This window comes from Microtus ochrogaster, chromosome 7 (assembly GCF_000317375.1).
Source record: "Microtus ochrogaster isolate Prairie Vole_2 chromosome 7, MicOch1.0, whole genome shotgun sequence".
Taxonomy (NCBI): Eukaryota; Metazoa; Chordata; class Mammalia; order Rodentia; family Cricetidae; genus Microtus; species Microtus ochrogaster.
The window spans coordinates 84,879,032-84,900,091 of NC_022014.1; the positions used below are offsets into that span (position 1 = coordinate 84,879,032).

Consider the following 21,060-nt stretch of genomic DNA (forward strand, 5'->3'; position numbering starts at 1 on the left):
CTACAGGAGGATCAGGGTCCTGGAAGGCAGTGCCAACCTCCTCAATGTCCTATGGGATTCTTCTAAGAACCCTCATAGGCAAACACCCATTCTTGCCTTGTTTTTTTTTTAACTTGCTTTTTTAAAGGTTTACATAAAAACTGGGCAGAAAATAGAGAAATCGCCAACATCTACCCCTTCTTCCCATTGTCATTAACATGTTGTCTTTATATATGTGCTATAACCGATGAGCTAGTGTTGGTATGTCATAAACGAAAGCCCAAGTCTACATTCCGGCTTACTCTTGTGTTCCACTGGTTTTGATAAATGCACTTGGCCTTGTACCATTCCCTGGAATAGAACCAGCTTTAGTGACCCGAGACCCTGGTTGGTGACTGCCTGCATTGAAAAGCACTCTTACCTGCTTCCACGATGCTATGGTTCGAATCATGACAAGCCATACAGTCCTTCCAAGATGGATGGTTACATGCAAATAGTGTATTTAGCTCTAGAGAGCCCCTGGAAAGAGGAACTGCTATATAGAAAGTGGCTGGAGTTTGCATATGCAATTGGCAGGTTCCTTTCCTCACCGGCTTGGGGTTATCACTTGGCTCATAGATTTCTGTACACTGGAACTCTGTAGTGACGGGGCAAAGCCCTTACTCTAAGGGCCCTGGAGTTGGTGGAGTAGATCCCCATGTGCTGAATACACAAGTGTGTCCCTGAAGCACTAAAGAGGGCCTTGAATTTCAGGGTGACATCACTTTATATGCTATGCGGGGTTTCAGTTCTGGGTTTTAGTGAAGTAGAAAGACCTGTTCAATTGTAGGACTGTTCTACACTGATTGTTGAAGTCTTTTCTAGCTCTGCAGGCTTTTCACCTTTTCTGAGCTCTCGTTAGTGGCTTTGAATCCACAGGTGGTGCTGGCTCTTCCTCTGTCCTGAAGACTCATAAGTCTCAGTATGATTAACCATCCAATAAACTAAACTTTTAGTTCTCTCCTCGTGAACAGGGGCATTCTACAATCTCCCCTCTCCACCAATCTCTTGAAATCCCTCCTGAAAGGCATCCACAACAATTTCTTCCATCATTTGATGTTTTGGGGGCTTTGGAGCTCAGGTGAGCAAACAGAGGCCGCTAAAAGCGCCTGTATCATCACCTTCTCCTTGGCTTTTCTGAATCAAGTTCCAGGCCAGAGAGAGTGTCTCCCCACCTCCCCATTTCTGTCCTGCTCCTGTATCACTCTCCCGAGAAATGTTAGGATCTTCATATGATATCCACAGAAGGAAGACGCTGGAAGAACAGCCCTCCTTCATTGCCAGATTGGGCTCTCAGATGGTTATTTTGTGTTTCTGTGGGAGAGATGTTTGGAGACCATTTGAGCTGTCAATCCTGGGAGTAGGAGGGGAAAATACTATTGATACATAGAATGGGTGCCAAGATTGAAGGATGCTAAAGTCTCACACTGCCTAAGAGAGGTTCCACTGTAAAGAAGCATCCAGCCTCAAACCTCAGCCTCAAGATGATAAAGTACACATCAGACACAGAGACCACAGGTCCCTTGGAAATGTGGCCTGGCGACTGCACACCTGAGGCCTTTCTGTGGGCTGGATGCTCCAGAGCCTCACCTCGCAGAACCTGCCAACTCTTAACTAATGGCAGAGTCTCTATCTCCACCAAGGCAAATTTTGAGTTCAGGGAGGGTTAAGGGAGGGTGTCAGGAAGTCCACAAAACCACTCCTGGTAAGGTGTGAGCGTTACCGACGGTGAGCCCCTACTGCACTCCTCAAGGCCACAAGGATGCAGTCTAGCTTCTGGCAGAGTCTCAGGTTTCTTTACTCCTACAGCTTCTGAGCTCCAGCCCTAGTCCTCCTCCCGGATCATATTCCGGTCCTTCGCGCGCACCCCTCTCTGCAGCGTCTTCGTTCGTCCCACTCCGAGGTACACTTTCCCGTGTCCTGTGCCGCGAGATGCTGACCACTGTGTGTTGCTGCGTGATACCAGGGCGTTCCAGGCCTGAGCAGGCAAAACGATGGTCTGTGAGCTGGCACACTGGGCGGAACTGCTAGCTCCGGCCGAAGGCCAGGCGGGGGCGGAGCTCAGACGAGGGCGGGGCGGCTTCGCGGTTCCGCCCCCCAGCTGAGCCAGACCGGGGGCCTGGAACTTGCCAGCTCAGAGGTTCTAGCGGCTGCCGGCGCGCTTCTTTGGTTGCAGCTTGGGCTGCTCCGGCGGCTCTTGTAGTGGGCGGCCAGGGGCTAGCAGGGATGGGCTGCGGACGCGCGACGTGATCAACCGGCACGCAGAACCACGCCGCCGGCCGCACTGGCTCTAGAGTCTACTAAGTGGGTGCCGGCGCGCGCCGGACGCAGACCCGGCCACAGCATGCGGGGTGCGGCGTGGGCGGCCCGGAGGCGAGCGGGGCAACAGTGGCCTCGGTCCCCCGGCTCTGGGCCCGGCCCGCCCCCGCTGCTGCCGCCGCCGCCGCCGCTGCTGCTGCTGCTGCTGCTACTGCTGCTGGGCGGCGCGAGCGCGCAGTACTCCAGTGACCTGTGCAGCTGGAAGGGGAGGTGAGTATTGCCGGCGATTCCAGCGTGGACTGCTTGGACCTGGCTCAGAGCCCTCGGCTGCGAGATGCAGAGCTGCTGGAGGCGGCAGGGTAGGGGCCGCGGTGCTGGCCAAGTCCGGTGACCCCCCGCCCTAGTCCTGGTTTCAGAACAAAAGAGTTGGCTGCTTTTGGGTCGCGTCTCGGAAGACGCCCACTCTCCGTGCGCGTATCTCTGCCATAGTGGGTTTCCTTAGCTCCGCCGGCTTAGGGTTCGGGACTCCATCGGTTGGGATTTCTGACTCCTGGCGAAGGTTTGGTCCTGTGCACATCGAGAGGGACAGCTGTGGCGCGGAGAGCACGGAGCCAAACGCGACCTGTATAGACCTCAGCACCAGTCGCGTCTGTGGGACAACGAGACCGGGTCGACACCTGTCTGCGGACGAAATGCAGTAGGGTATAGCCCCGCGCCCGCTCGGTGAAGGTCAAGCCGCCCTTGGCAGGCGGACGCGGGGTTCCCTTGACACCTCCCCTCTGGTCCCCATCAACGGTGACAGCCGAAGACTTTCTGTTGTTGTTTTAACTGAAGTGTGACGTGTGGAAAGGAGCGCAAGTCACAAGTGTGCGCGGGCGGGGTGCCTGAGGAGTCGTAGCTGCCCTGGACACTGAGGGCGCGCCAGGCGCAGCGGCCGGCCCCCTGTCTTTGCAGAGCCAGTTTTATACACTGCAAGTTGCCAATTCAGCGGTTTGCCCAGCGCGCTGCGCAGATGCGGCTCTCCGATGAAAACGTGGGCTGGGGTCAGCAGCAGGGATCTGGTGTGGCTCATACCATGGGCAGGGCGCCTGCGCAGGCCGGTGGCGGTACACGATCTGGTCGGATGCACAGACAACAGTGTAGAGGGTTCATGCGGGCAGTGTGTGTGATGGGTGATTTTGGTGAAGGTTTTCTAAGGTTGGATGTTGAGCGGTGCCCAGGCTCTGCGTAAGCAGGACACCCATAGTTATCTTGTACACCTAACAGTGCCTAACTTTCCGAGGAAACCACGGAGACCTCAGTCAACCCTCATAATGACTCCTGCTGAGCGCTGCCTCCAGAGAGCTCCCGCACCTCCTTTCAGGGAGTTTTAGCTCTCTCTCTCTCTCCAGTAGAAATCCCTTCTGTCCGGCAAGAGCAGGGAGTTAGTAGAAGCTGGGCAGACAAGGGCAGATGGGGTCTGGGGGAGGACTGGCCTCGGGAATGCTGGCTCCGTCACAGGGCTGGCTATGAGCCTGTGATGTTGAGCTCTTAGGGGCTGCCCTTTTCCCGATGTTAATTAGTTCTCTGCTCACAGCCTGCACTGCTGAATCAGTGGACTCTAGCTAGCTTCAGGTCTTGGGGTGCCTTGTTCCAACAGACCAAAACCAAAATCTGAACTCCTGCCTCTGAATGGGGTTTCCAGACACTTGGTTTTCTTCCAGGTTCCCAGAAGACTGTGTGCCTGAAAGACCACCTTCTCCTGAGCCCAGGCATCTGTGCTGAGGGACTGAGCAGAGATAAACTAAGACACCTTATTTCTGCCGGCCACTCTCACATCGGTCCTTCCAATTAAGTGGAACCAGATGACCACATGATTCATGTGACTGCTGGGATGGCAGCTCTCAAACTCATGTCTGGGCATTGTGAGCTGGCTCCCTGTCCCCTTGGATTCCCTCTCTCCCCTGCCCACCTTCAGAGCCAGGCTAAGGGCCTCCAAGTGTGTGTTAGCTGTGGGAAGTGTCCAGTAACTGGTCACACTTATGTTTCCTCCCCATCCCCACAAACTCTTTTCTATTTTGGGATTCCTTTGAGGGCCTCTTTTCCAAGGCACAGCCTGGCAGAGGACAGTTGAAGGTACCTGGTGGTTGTAGGTAGGTATGTGGGATTGGGAGAACACGTAAGAGTCACACAGTTGTAGGTAGATATGTGGGATTGGGAGAACACTTAAGAGTCCCTTGTGTTACAACCATTGTCCCCACTTCACAGGTCAATATACTACTGCCCAGCATGCCAGCGTGTTTGCGACTCTACCGTGTTTATGCCTTTTTTCCGCCAAGTAGTCTAGAACAAACCACTGGGTAGAGCAAGCCTCAAAATGTCGAATCCTGGCATCTGATAGAAAGGGAGTTGCTGTCCATAGCACTGGCCACTCCGTTTAACTCATGTAGGCTGTGGGTGTTTCCAAGAAATCAAATTGGAAATTTTGAAATCCCTTTCTCTGTTTATTAGCTGGTGCCATAAAGGTGGACCATGAACTTTCCCACTGTTACCAGCAGGCGCATGGCAGGTGTGGTTACGCCTGGGCTGCCTTGCACAGTGGGAAATGAAAGGCCGAACCTGGCAGCAGAGTCTTTAGGATTCACTTGAACCTAAAACCTTTCTAGAGACCCTTATCTTGTCCCAGTATGAGCAATGCACCTGAGCAAACCCTGCTCACCTCAGCGAGTCCTCATACCAACTTGGAATTTACAGTTTGTCTCACAGGGCTGCTCAGATGGGTATTCATTGGGTGGTGACCCTCGCTGGGAGAAATAAAACAAAACATTGTGCTGGTGATATGGCTTGACGGTATAGTGCTTGTCCAGCCTGTGCCAGGGTAAAAGACGTTGCGTTGTTCCTTGGGGGGGCACACACGCACCCATGCACACCATTCATGCAGTTTAATCTGCGATCGGATCAGCCTTGTCAACTCTGTGGTATAGACTAGGATCAGCTCTGTCTGTATCGCAGCTTTAATAGCAGCAGTGGAACGTGACTGCTTTATTTTGTGTAGCTGGCGCATCATCTACATCTCATGAAGATGACAAAGTCCTGTTGATCAATGGGCATTTAGGATGTACTTTTGTTTATGATGCTGGATATTGGAAATGGAAATTTAGGGTATTAGGTGTTCCCGTGGGAACCTGCATGGCTGGTCGTGACTTCTTCATAGATCTCTGTCTGGTCCTAGGCTGAGGGTCCCTTTACTTTGGTTCCTGCTTCTCTAAATGGATTATGCACATGGCACTAGTTTTGATGTGAAATCTCTCTTGTTAACCTTAATATTTTTAGGAGTATGAGAGAAGACTCTCGCTTGGCCTGGGATGGACACTTAGTCCTTCCCTTAGCTAGTGAGACCTGAGTAGAGGTGAGCTAACAGGCACCTTGTTTCTGTGGGTACCCTGCCTTCATGTTCTTTCCAATTAAGTGGAATGCAGTGGCCACCACAATGCGTGTGGTTGCTGGGGTGGCAACCTCTAATCTGGGCATTGTGGGCCGGCCCCTTGTTCCCTAGGGTTCCTGGATGGAGGATAGTCTTCCTCTTTATCCACTTCTGCTTCCCTGGGGCTCAGTGATCTGAGGCTCAGAGAGCCTCTGTAGTGAGGCCTCCACTGCTAGGTGCTTTCTATGGAAGAGAGTTGAGGTTTGTGACTGGCCTGGTGCAAGTGTCAGCTGTCCCTTGATGCTGGAGACAGGAGAGGAAAGAAACACAGCAATTAGGTTTTAGCCACGTGTGTCAGCTACTTGCCATTTAGTCCAATTTTCACGCTATAATTATGCCCAAATTCCTACATAGGTGTCGGATGAACTTGTGTGAGTTTTATTGACTGTAATTTCTAAGTTTGTTCCACATGGATGTCATGGTAGTGCTGGCTGTTGCCTGGCCCAGGGCTGTGTGGGGGGTGGGAAGCAGGTCAGGAGGGGTTCACCCACAATGCTTCTCTCTGATGTGGTCTGCGGGGTGACTTAGAGTCCTAGACTCCTGCAGTCCTTATATACAAAATGAGGTTTTGGGTGCCGGAAGCATGAGTCACGAGCAGTAAAGGTATGGCATGTGTTATGCATTTTCTCCCTGCAGGAAGGGCTTCTGGTAACTCACTCAGTCTAGGTTCTGGACAGAACCTTTTTTATTTTGCATAAAAATCCCAAGAATGTGAGTGAACCTGTCTGAGATCTGATCAGAACCAAACTCCTGTAATAGAACTCTTAGCTGAAGTCACTGGTTTCTTTCCAAGACCACTTGTGGTTATGATGTAACCTTAGCAACAGGCTGACTTTTGCTTTTTAGTCTGTGCAGGAGAAACTACTACATTTTCGGCAGCTTCGATTTTTTTGAAAACAAAACTGCCTCCCGAAGGTGTTGCATACTACGTCGTGTCTCCTTTCATTTGGCTTTTGTGGGGTCAGATTATTCCTTTAGGAACTGTACTTCTTTGCTCATCCAAAGGTTCTCTTGTCCTTAGACTTCTCCCCAACCCCTACCCCAGGGATGTTACCTTTGCCCTTATTATGAACCGTGCTTAAATGGCCCTTGGCTTTATTTTCTTAAAATATGACTGGTGATGTGACAATTCAGGTTTGAAAATGAATTAAAAAAATGGTCAGATCACTGACTTAAGGAAAATCGAAATTTCTTATTTCCTGTGCCTAACTCCTCCAGCTGGTTTGAAAGTTGCTCTCTGGAGCATGTGATTACATATGTAGTACACGCATGGCATCTCTGCACGCAAGGTTTATCCTTATCTTCCACTACCTTGACTGATTTGAAGCCTTAGCTGATGCAGTGGTCCTGCTGGTCTGCTTTCTTCTGTGTTTTGGAAAACCTAGAGCATCCTTGCTATAACTTCCTGGTGCCATTTCCTTGGCTAGGGAACCAGCTAAGACTCTGGTGCCCTGTGGTGCAGTATGGGGAGTAGCTAGGGTCCGGGGAGCCAGCATGGCTTGTACCATCAGAGCTTTGACCTGACTCTGCTTGGCTCTTAGAGTAGGTTCAGTGGAAGCTAAGAGCGGTGGGTACCTGAATACGTCAGGTGAGTGTGAATGGCCCCTGAGTGAGACTTGTATGTGGGTTAATGCAATGGGAATCTTTGCCGTGAGGTTGCCTGACTCTGTCCCCTCTTCCCACAGTGGGCTGACCCGAGAAGCACACAGCAAGGAGGTGGAGCAGGTCTACCTGCGCTGCTCAGCAGGCTCCGTGGAGTGGATGTACCCAACTGGGGCGCTCATCGTTAACCTGCGGCCCAACACCTTCTCACCTGCCAGGAACCTCACTGTGTGCATCAAGCCTTTCAGGGACTCCTCTGGGGCCAATATTTATTTGGAAAAAACTGGAGAACTGAGACTGTTGGTACGGGACATTGGTGGTGAACCTGGCCAGGTGCAATGCTTCAACCTAGAACAGGGTGGCCTCTTTGTGGAGGCAACACCCCAGCAGGACATCAGCAGGAGGACCACAGGCTTCCAGTATGAGCTGATGAGTGGGCAGAGGGGACTGGACCTGCATGTACTGTCTGGTAAGTACCCTGTTCAGGGCTAGCATGGGTTAACTAATCATTAGTCTGGCTGCCTTTTCTCAGGTAACAGTGGAGGTTTGCATAGTTACTCTGATTTTTTTTTCTTACCCTCTCCTTTATTCACCTCTGTGAAACATCCCCGTGTCTATGGCTTCAATGTAGCATGCTTGTCCCATGAGCCCTTTGTCGTACTAAGGGACTGCAGGGTCAAAGAGTATCGAACCTTAAAATTAATGCAGTTTTTTCAGCCAAGACCCCCTTTAAGAAGACTTCTGGTTGTGGTGTACCTTTAGGCTTCTGGAGATTCTGACATGAGGGAAGTGAGGTGGTTCCCTGAGAATGGCGTATGGTCTGATCCCTAAAGGACCCTTTACAACTCATTTGAGATGGGGGATGGGACTGCTACAAACTGGCTCGGGCATTTATTTATTTATTTATTTATTTATTTATTTATTTATTTATTTACTTATTTCAAGACAGGGTTTCTTTGTAGCTTTGGTGCCTGCCCTGGAACTAGCTCTTGTAGACCAGGCTGGCCTCGAACTCCCAGAGATCCACCTGCTTCAGCCTCCCGAGGGCTGGGATTAAAGGCGTGCACCACCACCGCCCGGCTCTGGCTCAGGTTTTTAGTGTCTGCCATAACCTTGAAATAGTTTTGGGTGGAGAACAGAATGGTATAAAGCTGTGATATCCCAGAGGCTTTTGTGAATGGATATTAATCAGAATTGAGAAAAATCACATAAGCTCCATCTCCACAAGATAGAGCCAGGAACCTAATTGAGAGGCTCCTTCACAGAGCTGAGGTGCCTAGGGATGGAGGTAGATGAGCCTGGGAGGCGCTCCCCACAGGGACAGAATAGCAGCCTCAGGAACCAATGCAGGGTCAGCTTTGTGACTGATGATGAGGTTCTGGTACGCATTTCTCCCAGACCAGGTGAATGCCAGATGAGGAGATATGTCTGCCTAATAACTGAAGCTCTGGGCTTGGCTTTGGTTTTATTTTTTGCTTTGTTTTGACTCAAGCAGATGTTTTTCTGTATGTAAGGCAAATTGCATCAAGGATCGTGTGGCTTTGTGGGTGGGTAGTAGAGAGATGCCAGCATCAGAACCCTACGTTATGGAAAGGCAGGTCTCTCCATCAGAGTCTTATTTCTTTGGTCATAAATGAGAGTGACTGATAGATCCTAAGAGCTGTCCTCTCTCCTCTCTGATCCTTACTGCTTGCTGCTTCAATGTCCGCACTTTAAGGCTAAGGGAAGGAGACCTGTGGGGGTCAGTTGAGTGGCCTCAGCTTCTCCCGGGATTTCAGGAAGGCAGTAGCCATGGCATAGGTATGTAGCTGTAGTGCTGTATTCGGTCCTCATTCTACCTCTCAGGCTACCAGATCTCACACAAGGCAGTCAAACAGTTAAAATGTCGTGCTATTCCTGTGCCTAGGACTTTGCTGTGTTTGAGCCTCAGGGTTTCCTCGCCATCCTACAACATACATGCTTGGCCCTGGATGTCTGAAATCAAACCTGAGTGACTTTCCACACCTTGCCAGTGTCAGTTACTACACAGTGACTATCCGAACTCAGGACAGGGTCTCAGACTAAGGTGGCTATTAGCTCTGGCCCAACCCTAGGATTGCCTGAAAACAGTCATAGACACCTGTATTACCTAGAGCTGGGTGCCACCCTTCCCAGGAGCACTACCTAAGTCTCAAGGTTAAGATGGTCTCAACCTGGACATTTGGCTTGCTTGGGGAGTGGGGATCATGGGCTATTTGTGCCTAAGGAATGGGTATGTAATGTGGAATATTAGTGCTGGCCATTGCCCTGCTCAGATTGGGGCAGCCCCAGAGGTCTCTATGGCCAGCACAGTCTTTCCCTCTTCTGCTCCGGCCTTGGTGTGGTTTCAGAACTAAGATGTAAGCAGCGTTAATGCAGTATCAGTCAGAGAAGAAAGAATGCACCTGACCTGGATGGTTGTGCCAGAGGCTGACAGGCTCTTAGATGAATCAACTTCATTTGTGCTGACTCAAGAGAATAGTGATGCCGTGGGCTGGAACCCAGATCGGCGTGCATGAGAGACTGTGTGAGTGTGCAAAGGTGTGGAAATCTGTGCGTGTGCACGTCCGCCTTGCTCCCCAGCCAGAACAGAGGGGACCTGTCACTGCTCTAGGGTAGTTCTACCAGAGCGTTTGTAGTATTTGTCCACTAGGATTGTGTAGTTGACTTGTGACTGCATCAAAACAGAAAAGACCAGGGCAGTGGGGTACAGTGCTGTTCCAGGGGCACAGATAGGTCCTAGGAGAGGTAACCCCAGCATCTGGGATGCTGGATTTGGCTGCTTGCCCTGTATCTGCTGCCCTTGTGGCCTTGCTCAGGATATCTGGGCAGTGGCACTACCTCTGACCCTTAGGGAAATCTGGCAGAATATTAAAGGCCCTACGTCTGACTGCAGATAAAACTCCATCTGGAGGCTGACCTCTCTTGGCTCAGCTATGTGAGAGAAATGACTGTGGGGTTTGTCTGGTCCAGGGAACAGGTACAGTTTGTGTGGGTTCTCGTTTCATTCCATCCTGGCAGGCTCATGACATAGGCCATTGCTGTGGAGAGGCCAAGTGAGGGGGTTGGTGCTAACAGTGGCATTTCGGGACACGCAGCTGAAGAGGTGGAGAGCAGGACACTTCTCATTGCCATTGATGTTACTGGCTCACAGCGCTTACAGGGTGAGCCTGCTGCTTCTGAGCATGTCTGCCTAATCTTTCTAAATCCTGATTTGTTTGTTGCTCATAGGCTTGAGAAGCTATATGGAGCCCCACTGCCCACACACCTTTGGTAGCCTCAGAATGAGGGCATGGCCCTGGCAGTGTAAGGGTTGATGGCCTTGTCTTTTTTGTTTGTTTTGTTGAGACAGGGTCTCTTTATTATGTAACTTTGGCTGTCCTGGAACTCGCTCCATAGACCAGGCTGTCCTTGAATTTACAGAGATCCACTTGCCTCTGCCTCCCGAGTGCTGGGATTAAAGGCGTGCGCCACCATGCCCAGCGATGGTCTTGAAGTGGAACGAAGCATTGTGTCCTGGAAGCCGAAGAACAAAAGGCATGTTCCTCTGGTCGGCTCCTGCCTTGGTGATTTCTCAGGCCACTGTAATTACCTTGTAATTATTTTGTGTCTTAACCCTCTCCCAACCCTGGATAAAGAAGGGTGTTGTCTCCATTGACTTCCTTGCTAGGATGAAGGGTTCAGAGAACCCCTGGGTCTCCATCCTTCTGGTGGAACCTGGTGGTGGTGATCAGTGAAGGAGCCTAGACCTCATCTCCCAGTCTTGCTGCTTTGCTCCTGTTAAATCACAGCACCCACCATCTGTCACAAAGTGACCTAGGGACCTGAAAGATTTTTGCTTTGGAACTGTATGTGTCATCCTGGCTGTCCTCCTTAGGCAGTGTTGCCCCGACACCAGTTTCTCTGGCTTGCAAGGTCTGCAGACTTTTCTAGCACCCAGCAATTCTTGCCTGTGTTTGCTTTCCCTGCTTTCCTCCGCTTTTGGCAGCTATACCCAGACTGAGCCCTTGCCTGACTCTTCAGGTGTCCTCAGGAGGCTCCCTTAGATTCTTTTTCTTTATCCTCATTTGATTTCTTTGATGCACTTTCCTGCCTGGTTTCCAAAGTGGCTCCCAGGAAATGTGATGCCGGCGTCTGCGGCCAGCACAGTTTACAGCTGCTATGAACTTGATCGTTTAATAAGTGGAGGTCTTTGTCATCCACTTTGAGTTTCTGCAAAAGTGAAGCTCAGAATTAGAACAGGGGTGCCTCCAGGTGGGCTGCTAGCTAGCTCATGGCACCGGCTCGTGGAGGCTGGTACAGGTCTGCAGGCTGACTAGCCTGACAAAGGAGCATCTCCTGCAAGGAGCTGTGAGCCAGGGCAAGCACAACTGAAGGGGATGGATGGTTTCTACATGTTCTCTGAAGCTAGCACCTGAGGTCTGAGCCCTATGATTCACAGAGAAGGAAAACTCATGGACTTGTTTTAGGCTACATCCCCAGGCCTAGGGTCCCTGCCCCTCAGTGCCTTTCCACTGCAAGTTGCTTCCCTGGTTCAACTTAGGCAACTCTCAACTCTGAGTTGTTTTAGGGTAGCTTCTGGGGACTCTTGCCTCCAACTTTCAACCCTTTCCCTAGCCTCTGCTGCCCTCTATCCTGAAGGGGACCCTCAGATAGGCTTGGTCACCAGGGTCAATACCTGCCTGTGGATACTGGTCTGGGGCCAAACAGGGTGTACTTCACAGAATATTGTACTCTGAATTTAATGTTGCCCAAAATGTTAGGCACTGAGGTACTGCAGAAGTACTCCTGTACTCAGGCCCTGTCTGTGCTCCAGATCAAACCAACCCATGTCTGCCCACACCAGTATGAACCACTGGTTCCTAGTTAGTATGAGAATGAATAGGATGCTACAGAAACCACACACCTCAGGAGCTTCAGAGTTGGTGGTCAGGTAACCCCCAGTGCTGGGGACTATGATGACCCCAGCAAATATTCCAGGAAGGAAAGGAGCTGCAAGCCAACTAGGGTTGAGGGTGGACATCCAAGGGACCAGCAAACCGCAGCTTCCAGGAGTCTGGCTGCATCCAGGTCTCCTCGGCGAAGTGTCCGGACTGTAAAGCTCACGTGGGGGTGGTAGTGCTTGATTTTCTGATGGGCTACGCTGATGCCAACAGGTTGTACTTGTTCTGCGGCTTCTCCCTTTTCTGATAACTAAATAGAAGCCAAAGTGCTGGCAGGTGAGTGGGTGGGTGAGTCAGCAAGTGCTGAGGCTGGGAGGCACCCCGCCCCGCCCCCCTTTCTGGGGTAGGACCAAAGGATAGGGCCCCAGACACACCCAGCCCAAGGGTCCACAGAGAGCCCTGCTTGGCTGGGACACTGTAAACCCTAAGGCTCTGTGTCAGGCTTACTCTTTCAGAACCTCATAAAGCTTCTCTGAACTCCTGTTTGCCTGGAAACACTTGGCCTGCTTGCCCTCCGCCCACACGAGTGTTGTCTTGGTTCCCCTGGGGCCAAGTCACCAGCGCTCTGGGTCAGGCTGTGTGGCCTCCAGGCGTGCGGATAGCATGAGTTTCTTCAGGACCAAGCTCTCCTAAGACAATGGCTGCCCCAAAGTCTTTGCAAGGGAATGGCCCCAGGGAAATTTATCTACTGAGACTTCATACCTCAGGGTTTCTGTTTATTTGGAGAACTTGGCCCCAAGCAGGAAACTGAGCACGAAGTCTTGAGACATAATTCACAGCAAATAGCAAGCTTCCATCTTCCTGAATCCACTCTGAGTACTCTGTGGAAAAGCTGCTGAGCCACAGTTTCTGTTTCACACCAAGGGAAGTGGTGCAAAGGGCAGGAGAGGGCTATCTCTGGAGAACTGGGCTGTGTAAGTAATCCACCCGTGGGGTAGCTCATTCTAAGAGTGTCTGTATCTCTGGGCTCTCTGTAAGATGTCAGACCCCAGGTTTTGAGTGCTTCAAGCCCGAGTTCTGTGAGGAGGACTCGGTTTGATGGGCTTTGATAGGTAACTTGTCCCAAGTCTCGGGTGAGGCCTAGGGTAGGGTTAAACTGATGGCCCCAATCCGAGACTCCATACCCACAGCAGACAGATTTCTCCATTCACCCCCAACTCACATTAGCACCCCCTTTGCAGACTCTTAGCCTTGGTTCTTTTAGGAAATGCCTGGGGAAGATGGACTGAGTAAGATTCTCCCCTGGGGCTATGATCTGGGGAGGAGGGCATCATACTGCCGTAGGGAGTCTGCTTTCCAGTAGGATGCCTGTGTCATTTTAGGATGTGGATGTGGAAACTGGGGGAGGGTACCTTGGTTGGGTGGTATAGGCACATGGTTTTAGTTCAGCTGGGCGTATTTTGCATTGTGATAGTCATTTAATAACAATTTTGTTTTGTTGTTGTTTTGTTTTTAAATGAGTAGAGTTGTTGCTTATTTGGAACTACATCAACAATCTCAACACAGGAGTGTCATGGAACTCCTTTGTCTGGGCTCATGTTATTTTGGCTACAGCATGAGCCAGGACCACCAAGTGATCACTTGGAATTGGTGTCTGGCTTGAGAGAAGTTGTTCTTGTGCTTCCTGCTTTGCTGATCACCTCAGGGTAGAGTTAGAGTGGTCAGAAGTTTCACCTTGACTTTGTCTCATCCTAACAGACGTCCTCAGACGTAGGGCAGGGAAGCAGGCCTTTTATCTTCTGCCGTGGCAGGGCTTGGGAGGGTCGATGACTAACCAGCGTTGTCTGGGTTGTATCATCCACCCTGTTCTTTCCTCCCCAGCCCCGTGTCGGCCATGCAGTGACACTGAGGTCCTCCTTGCCATCTGTACCAGTGACTTTGGTAAGTCTATCCTGTGGTTGTCTTTCCAGGGTCTGAGGGCTTTCCCAAGTCAGCAATGATTCGTGTGTGTATGTGTGTGTTGGGGGGTGGTGCTGAAGCTGCCCAACCCGGCCTCACCCTGGACTCACAGGGAGCAGTGTACTGTGTGCACTAAGCGAAGTCTGCACACCATGCATGCAGGCAGAGCTTTGGTTTGCAATCTAGGTGTGTCAGTGTGTTCTCATTGTGCAAACCAGCTCACAACCTCCGGGAGACTCTGGGAGTCCATAGGTTCCCAGTAACTTTTCAGAAGTTCTCTGGGAACAGAGTTCAGAGGGCAGTCTGGTGTGTCCCTGTGCCAGCCCCAGCTCAGAGCTCTGCCCATTCTGCGTCCAGGTGGTTGGGGTTTTGGAGACCTTTCTGGGGTCAGGGATGTTTGCACAGTGCTCTTCTTGGTCATGGTCCTTGCTAAACTGCTGCCATAATGGTGGCTACCCTAAGCTCAGGCCCAGCTGGCCCTACTCAAACTCTTATTCAAAAACCAGGAACTATCACTCAGTGGGATCTTGACTCTTTGTTTCTCTACTTTCTAGGCCCTAACCAACCTCCCAAAACAAGTCATTCCCTGTCCCTTCTCCTCACATCACTCTTGTCCTGTGAGCTGCACTGTGAAACCTGATAGGACCCATAACCGAGGAGCATTTTGCTTACATTTTTTGTTCTTACCTGAAGAGCATGTGGTATTTAGCTGATGCTCAGTGGAATACCTTTGTCAGACACTGTCAGTATCATGGACTGAGCTTTCCAAAGGCTGACAGTGGGTTCAGGTCCAGGTTCTAATATCTTTGATAGCCCAGGACATGCCCAGGTTGACATGTGCTATATGTGCCTGCCATTGTTGACAGTGCCCTTTAGATCTGCTGACCTCTGTCTCCTTCCTCCGCAGTTGTCCAAGGCTTCATCCAGGATGTCACACATGTGCCAGAGCAGCAAGCTTCCGTCATCTCCCTGCGGGTGAGCAGGCTCCACCGGCAGAAGAGCAGGGTCTTCCAGCCAGCTCCCGAGGGCAGTGGCCACTGGCTGGGCCATGTCACGACACTGCTGGAATGTGGTGTCCGGCCAGGGCATGGAGAATTCCTCTTCACCGGACATGTGCACTTTGGGGAGGCACAGCTTGGGTGTGCCCCACGCTTTAGTGACTTTCAAAGGATGTACAGGGATGCAGAGAAGAGGGGCACAAACCCATGTGAGATCGAGATGGAGTGACCTGCAGGGTGAAATGGTACGCCACGGTTTGTGTCCTCAGGTGCGAGTCTTCAGGGTGGTAGCATGGGCCCAGCCTGGTGCTCAAGCTGGGGAGGTACATGCTGCTCTGACCCGTTGGGTCTCAGTCAAGGATGCCCTGACCCATTGGAAATGCTGTAAACTTCAAACTAAGTTATTATTTTTTGTAAAAAAGAAATGTACATAGCAAACAAGCTCTTGTGTCTGAAGATGCCTTTGGTGTGCCCATTTAATGGTGTTTTTTAGAAAGTTAACTTCAGCCATTGCATTTGGGCTGGTGGGAGCTAGGTTTGGTGCGCAGTGATGGCTGGGGGGTTTCCATGGTTACCATTCACCCTGGTTATCCTTGTGATAGAAATGTATGGAACAAATACTTTTTTTGTTTTCTTTTCATTTTGTTCCTGATTTTTAAAGACCATCTCTGCAGTTGGGAACTGTCCTAGACTGTAGGCTTCTTCCATTCCAGAGAATCAAGACCCGGATCTGAGCACACTGCTGTATCCATCTAATCCCATCAGATGGGTCCCTGCATTGAAGGTTCTCTGCTCAGCTGTGGCACTGCTATCCCAAGACCTTTTTCTCCCATGACAATTCTGCATGGTGCTGCCTAGCTTTAGGCACATGCTCCTCCCCTGCTCCTACCAGGCCACCTTCTGCATCTGTGCACACATTTTCCAGTACTTGTCCTTTGACTCTAGGTTTCCCCAATGCACAGAACAAATCTTGGGATACCAAGGGGCCTAGCCTACTTAATGGCCCCATTTCTTCAGAGGGTGTGAGTTTTTTTCTGTGGTAAAAAAAAAAATCCACAAATTGAGGCTTAAACATCAGGCTTTAATTTGTACAATCCTGGAAGCCAGAGTGGGCATGAGCAGGACCACATTTCCACTGGAGATTCCAGGAGAGGCATTTTAGCTTCTGGTGACTCCAGGCATCCTTGGCCTTGACCATTTTACTCTGGTGTTGCTTTCCGCCACGGGACTGCTTTGTATGTTTCTGTGTCTAATTTCTGTCTTCTGAGGACGCAGGTCATCAATTTGGGGCCCACCCTGATGACCTCATCCTCACATGATTATGACTCCATTTTCAACTAGGTCACAGTCAGAGGCTACAGTGAACATCAAATCTGGAGGAGGGATACTCATCCTCGGGGATGGAGAGATCCTCAGTGGTTAAGAGCACTTGCTACTCCTACAAAGGACCTGTTTGGTTCCAGCATTCATGTTGGGTGGCTGGTAATTGTCTATAACACCAGCTCAGGGCGGTCGTTATAGCAACCTCTTCTGCCTCCACAGGCACCTGCATGCATGTGCGTGAACACACACACACACACACACACACACACACACACACACACACACATTTAAAAAAGAAACAAAAAAATATTCACTCCAGTATAGGGAGTTTGGCGTGGGCTGCATCTCACCTCTGTGTCCCAGCTCACAGGTCCTGTCCTGCTAGAATCCTGGCTGGGACCTCATCAGTTCCTGGGAGTTGCTGCCTCCTGTGCAAGTTCTGAGAACTCAGTGGCCCTTCCCAGTTCTTGAGGCATGTTGGGGGATCCCCTCCCCCTCAGCTGTGGCCCTCAAGGGTAAACAGACCCAATCGTTTTATTTATTCACCAGGTGCTTCTTCCCTTGCGGTTTCTGAGGCCAGACCAAGGAGAGACTGATATGGCCAGCGAGCACCAGGCTGGTGTGCACCACACTAGCGTGTGCCAGCTCAACTTGACCTGGTATAGGTCTGCAGGTCATGACAAGAAGCAGGTGCCGATGGGTGAGGGCGTGAAGCAGCAATTTGTGATGGGCTGGGCCCTGCTGTGCCTGGTGATTATGATACCTTATGTTAGCAGGACTAGGTCACACAGAAGCCATGCCCAGTTGAGCCCCTCCTAGTTCCTCCTCTCGGCCCACAGGAAGCTGCAGAACAGGAATGGTGTGTTGGCTACCATCTGTGTCTACAGGAGATTGGGGTCAGCCTTACTAGATTCAAGTGAATGGCCTCAGCTTTTGACATACCTGGGAGTGAGGCCCTTTGCACAAGATGAGAGAACTGGGCTTCCCAACAGGTGAAAAAAAATGGTCTCTTTGATAGAGCCTTGACTGGAGCTGGGGAAGGGCCCAAGAAGCTGAGAGGTGCTGACACCACTTATAGATAACTCCTTACATGCAACAGGGATGTCTAGGTGGATACCCAGTTCCTTGTGGGAACATTTCCATGGCCTAGGCTGCTTGGTACTGGGACAGAGCTGGGGAAAGGGCATGGTACTAGGTGGGAACCATGGTGTACAGGTGAAGCTGCCTCCTCAGAGAACCGTAAAGCCCACAGAGCCTTAGCATCTGCCATGAAGTTGTGGACACTACTCTGTGACTCTATCCAGAGGTTGAAGTAGGAACCTCAAGTCCCGGCCCACCCGTGCCCCAAATTTCACCTTTCTTACCTGTAATGGATTAAGTAAAATGCTGTGGATCCCCGGCGGCACACATGGGCGGCAGCGGGCCAGTGGTGCGCCCTCTGCGGACTGGGAGAGGCCTCGCGCTACTAGACGGGGCCCTTCACCTTCATTGCGCCATGTCAGCCCAACCCCTCCTTCCACAATCTCCGACTGCCACATGCAGCCCCCTCATACCTTATCCCTTTTCTCTTACTTCCTTTCTCCCTCGTCCCTTGTTCTAGTTCCATACACGGCCCCCAACTGTTCGCTCCCCTGAACTGGTTTCTCTCTCCTTGTCTCTCTTTATCTTGTTCCTGCCATCTGCACTGTTTCCTGCTCCTCACTGCCCCCACCTCCCTCTTTGTCCCTTCTGTTTTTGTTATTTTTCTGCCTCTGCACTCTTTCCTTCTCCTCCACCGTCCCCTCCTGCATCATCCTCTCTCCTGCTTGTTCCTTCTTCCCACTGGCCCTTGTCCCTTCCACCTGCACAGTCTCTGTTCCTTGCTTGCACTGTCCCCTCTACTGTATGGGGTCCGCACTCTCCCAGTCCTGCCCCCTGTGCTGTCCCCTGTCCTCTTCCTGCTCCCTTTCCTGTGCCTTATGTTGTATCCTGCTATAGGTACCAAGCCCAGACACCATGATTCTTCTACTTCCTTTTCTCTTTTAGATATGTGGTTGCATCTTTTGTCCATGTCTCAGTTCACAGGCCCTGTTCTTGGAGTTGCTGCCTCCTGGTCAAGTTCTGAGAAATCTGTGAAACTTTCTAGTTCCTCGGGCATGCTGGGAGAGCCCAGCTTCTTTGGGAGCTGTGACTTGCCGAGTTCAGGAATATGGGGACATTCTCCTCTGCACAGGCAGCTCCTTCCCTCCCTAGTCCTACCTGCTGGGGCTTCATGCTAGAGAAAGGAAGTGGGAGCATCTGTGAATGCTTATGAAGCCTCCTCCTACTGGCTGTATGCCCAAGGAGCACAGCGGTGGCTGTCTATGTCTCGTTGGCAGACAAGCAAACTCTCCTTCTGCATCGTCCTCACCCTCTGTGTACAACACTCACACACACACACACACACACACACACACACACACACACACACACACACACACACACACACACGCATGCACGCACGCACACACACCCGACCCCACCCCCTGGGCTAGTTCCTGAAATGTCCTGGGTCTCATTTCCTGCTCTGGTACCTGCTTGGGATTCTGAATGGGACATGCTGCAGGAGTACAGCAGGCCCTACCCAACCTGTGGAACACTAGAATGAGGGTATTATCAAGCTGTTTGTGTGGGTGTCCCTGACATGTTGAGGTGGTTCCACACTGCTACAGTCCTGGGGTAGTAAGAACTACAGGTAGGTGAGCTAGCTTCTATAGGCATGATTAACATTCCTTCTGCCTGCCTGCCTGTCTGGGATCAGCAGATCAGCAGCCTTTCTAAGAAGATGTATATCCTTTTGGTCTCTTAAAATTGATCACAAGCATTGGTCATCACGTTTTTATCTCAGGAAGCGTGGCCCGATGTGATGCCTCTGTGGTAGAGACAAGGAATGCCCTGCTTGCCTCAGTAACCTGGAGCCTCAGACTAACAGATCTGCCTGCAGCTCACCTGCTGTGGCCATACCAATGCTGACCTTACAAGTCAGACTGACCTGGCTTCTGCCTTTGGTGCTCCCGCCCTACCCCAGTACTCCACCTTCTAGAGGTTTCCACCGTCTACCGGTGCTGCAAAGACATGCCTCTGGCTTCCAACTTCCTTCTGCTAGTCTTGCCACCTGGGTTTAAACCCTGACTCCTGCAGTTATGTTGTGCGGTAAGCATCCAAAAGTTTGAGTCGTTCTTGACCCATGACCCATGAATCCTACTTCTGGAAGGTTCTGAGTGTTCTAGGTCAGAGCAGAGACTTTGGAGTGGGTCTGGAATGTGTGGTGGGCATTTCCCACTCAGAATCTCTTAGTGAGGCCATGATGTCTTAATGCAGTTAGGACCTTCCCCCAACACCATGATTATAAAATTAATGCTATTGAGACCATTTTTTAAATATTAAAAAGCGTAGAGGAGGAGAGACAAATGCTTCCATGCTTCATGTTCGTCAGGATTGTGCCAGTGTCTGTCTCATGATGACACTCATCTCCCTGTAGCTAGTCTCTGGCTAACCTGTGGTCACTGGCTTTGCTTCCCTAACCCTCTGCTTATGGGTTTCTTCGGGGACACAGATGTGAAGTGGCCAGGGAAGAGAGCACACAGGCCTTCTTTAGATTTTTAGTGATTCGTCTGCTTGCTGCTCTGAGATCAGTGCTTGAGTTTCCAAAAGCAATTGCTATTTCTTTGTTTCATAGTGGTTAGCGGTTGTGTTTCCTCCTCTGTTCTGAATCTTGTCCTCCATTTACAGGGCCCCGAAGTCCTGTCCTGACCCTGGGGCCTGGCACGCAAAGGACAGTTAGTTGTAGCTGTCCACAAGGAAGGGGATTATTCTCGATCCTCTAGTGGCCCTAATAGAAGCACAGGGCCCTGTCAAGTGGAAGATAGAAAGTTGTGAGCCTATACGTACTTCCAGAAGCCAAAACAGGGAAAGAATCGGGATCCAGGAACCAGGTCTGTATTACCGTGAGTTCAGACTACTGTGACTTTGTTCCTACTTCTGACTCCTAGTGACCCATGACAACATGCCTGTGCTGTAGGTCTCTGAGTCGGTGGTGACAAGTTTACCATGGCATGAGCTTTTGCCCACAAAATGAGGCTCTCGAGTGCTTTCTCAGCTGGGGAGAACTTGTATGGAACTCCCAGGACTGTGAAAGAAGGAAGGCTGGCTGCTGGGAGAGCCTGGAACCAAGGCCAGCGTCCAGGAAGGACTTCTGCACTGCATTGCCTAGGGGAACTTGCCCGGGGTTTAGAGATGCTTTGGTCCATCAGGTTGGGGTAGGAAGTCCTCATTAGTGCTATAGCTGCAGCTGTGGCTGCCACTGAGGTGTGGTGGGAACTGATCCCAGCCAGATTGCGTGTCTTTCTGCAGGGTAAATTTGGGGACAGCAGCTCCTAGAGTGAGTGTATCAGCAGGAGTTAGTGATGGCTAGATTTCCAGCCTGGCTGTTGCCACTTCCTTGTCCGCCTCTTCTATGCTGTTTTGTGCTAGTTAATGCTGTGCTAATTAGGATCCTAAAAGACCTTATAAAACACAA

General features: G+C 51.0%; 1 protein-coding gene across 1 annotated transcript; it reads left to right on the plus strand.

Moving 5' to 3' along the window:
- The first annotated feature begins 1,865 nt into the window (after positions 1 to 1,865).
- Metrnl (meteorin like, glial cell differentiation regulator) lies at positions 1,866 to 15,658 on the plus strand. Its single transcript, XM_005350922.2, has 4 exons — positions 1,866 to 2,547; positions 7,426 to 7,811; positions 14,125 to 14,184; positions 15,110 to 15,658. Exons 1-4 carry the CDS (start codon positions 2,363 to 2,365, stop codon positions 15,427 to 15,429), a joined length of 951 nt encoding a protein of 316 aa, XP_005350979.1. The 5' UTR covers positions 1,866 to 2,362; the 3' UTR covers positions 15,430 to 15,658.
- The last annotated feature ends 5,402 nt before the right edge of the window (positions 15,659 to 21,060 follow it).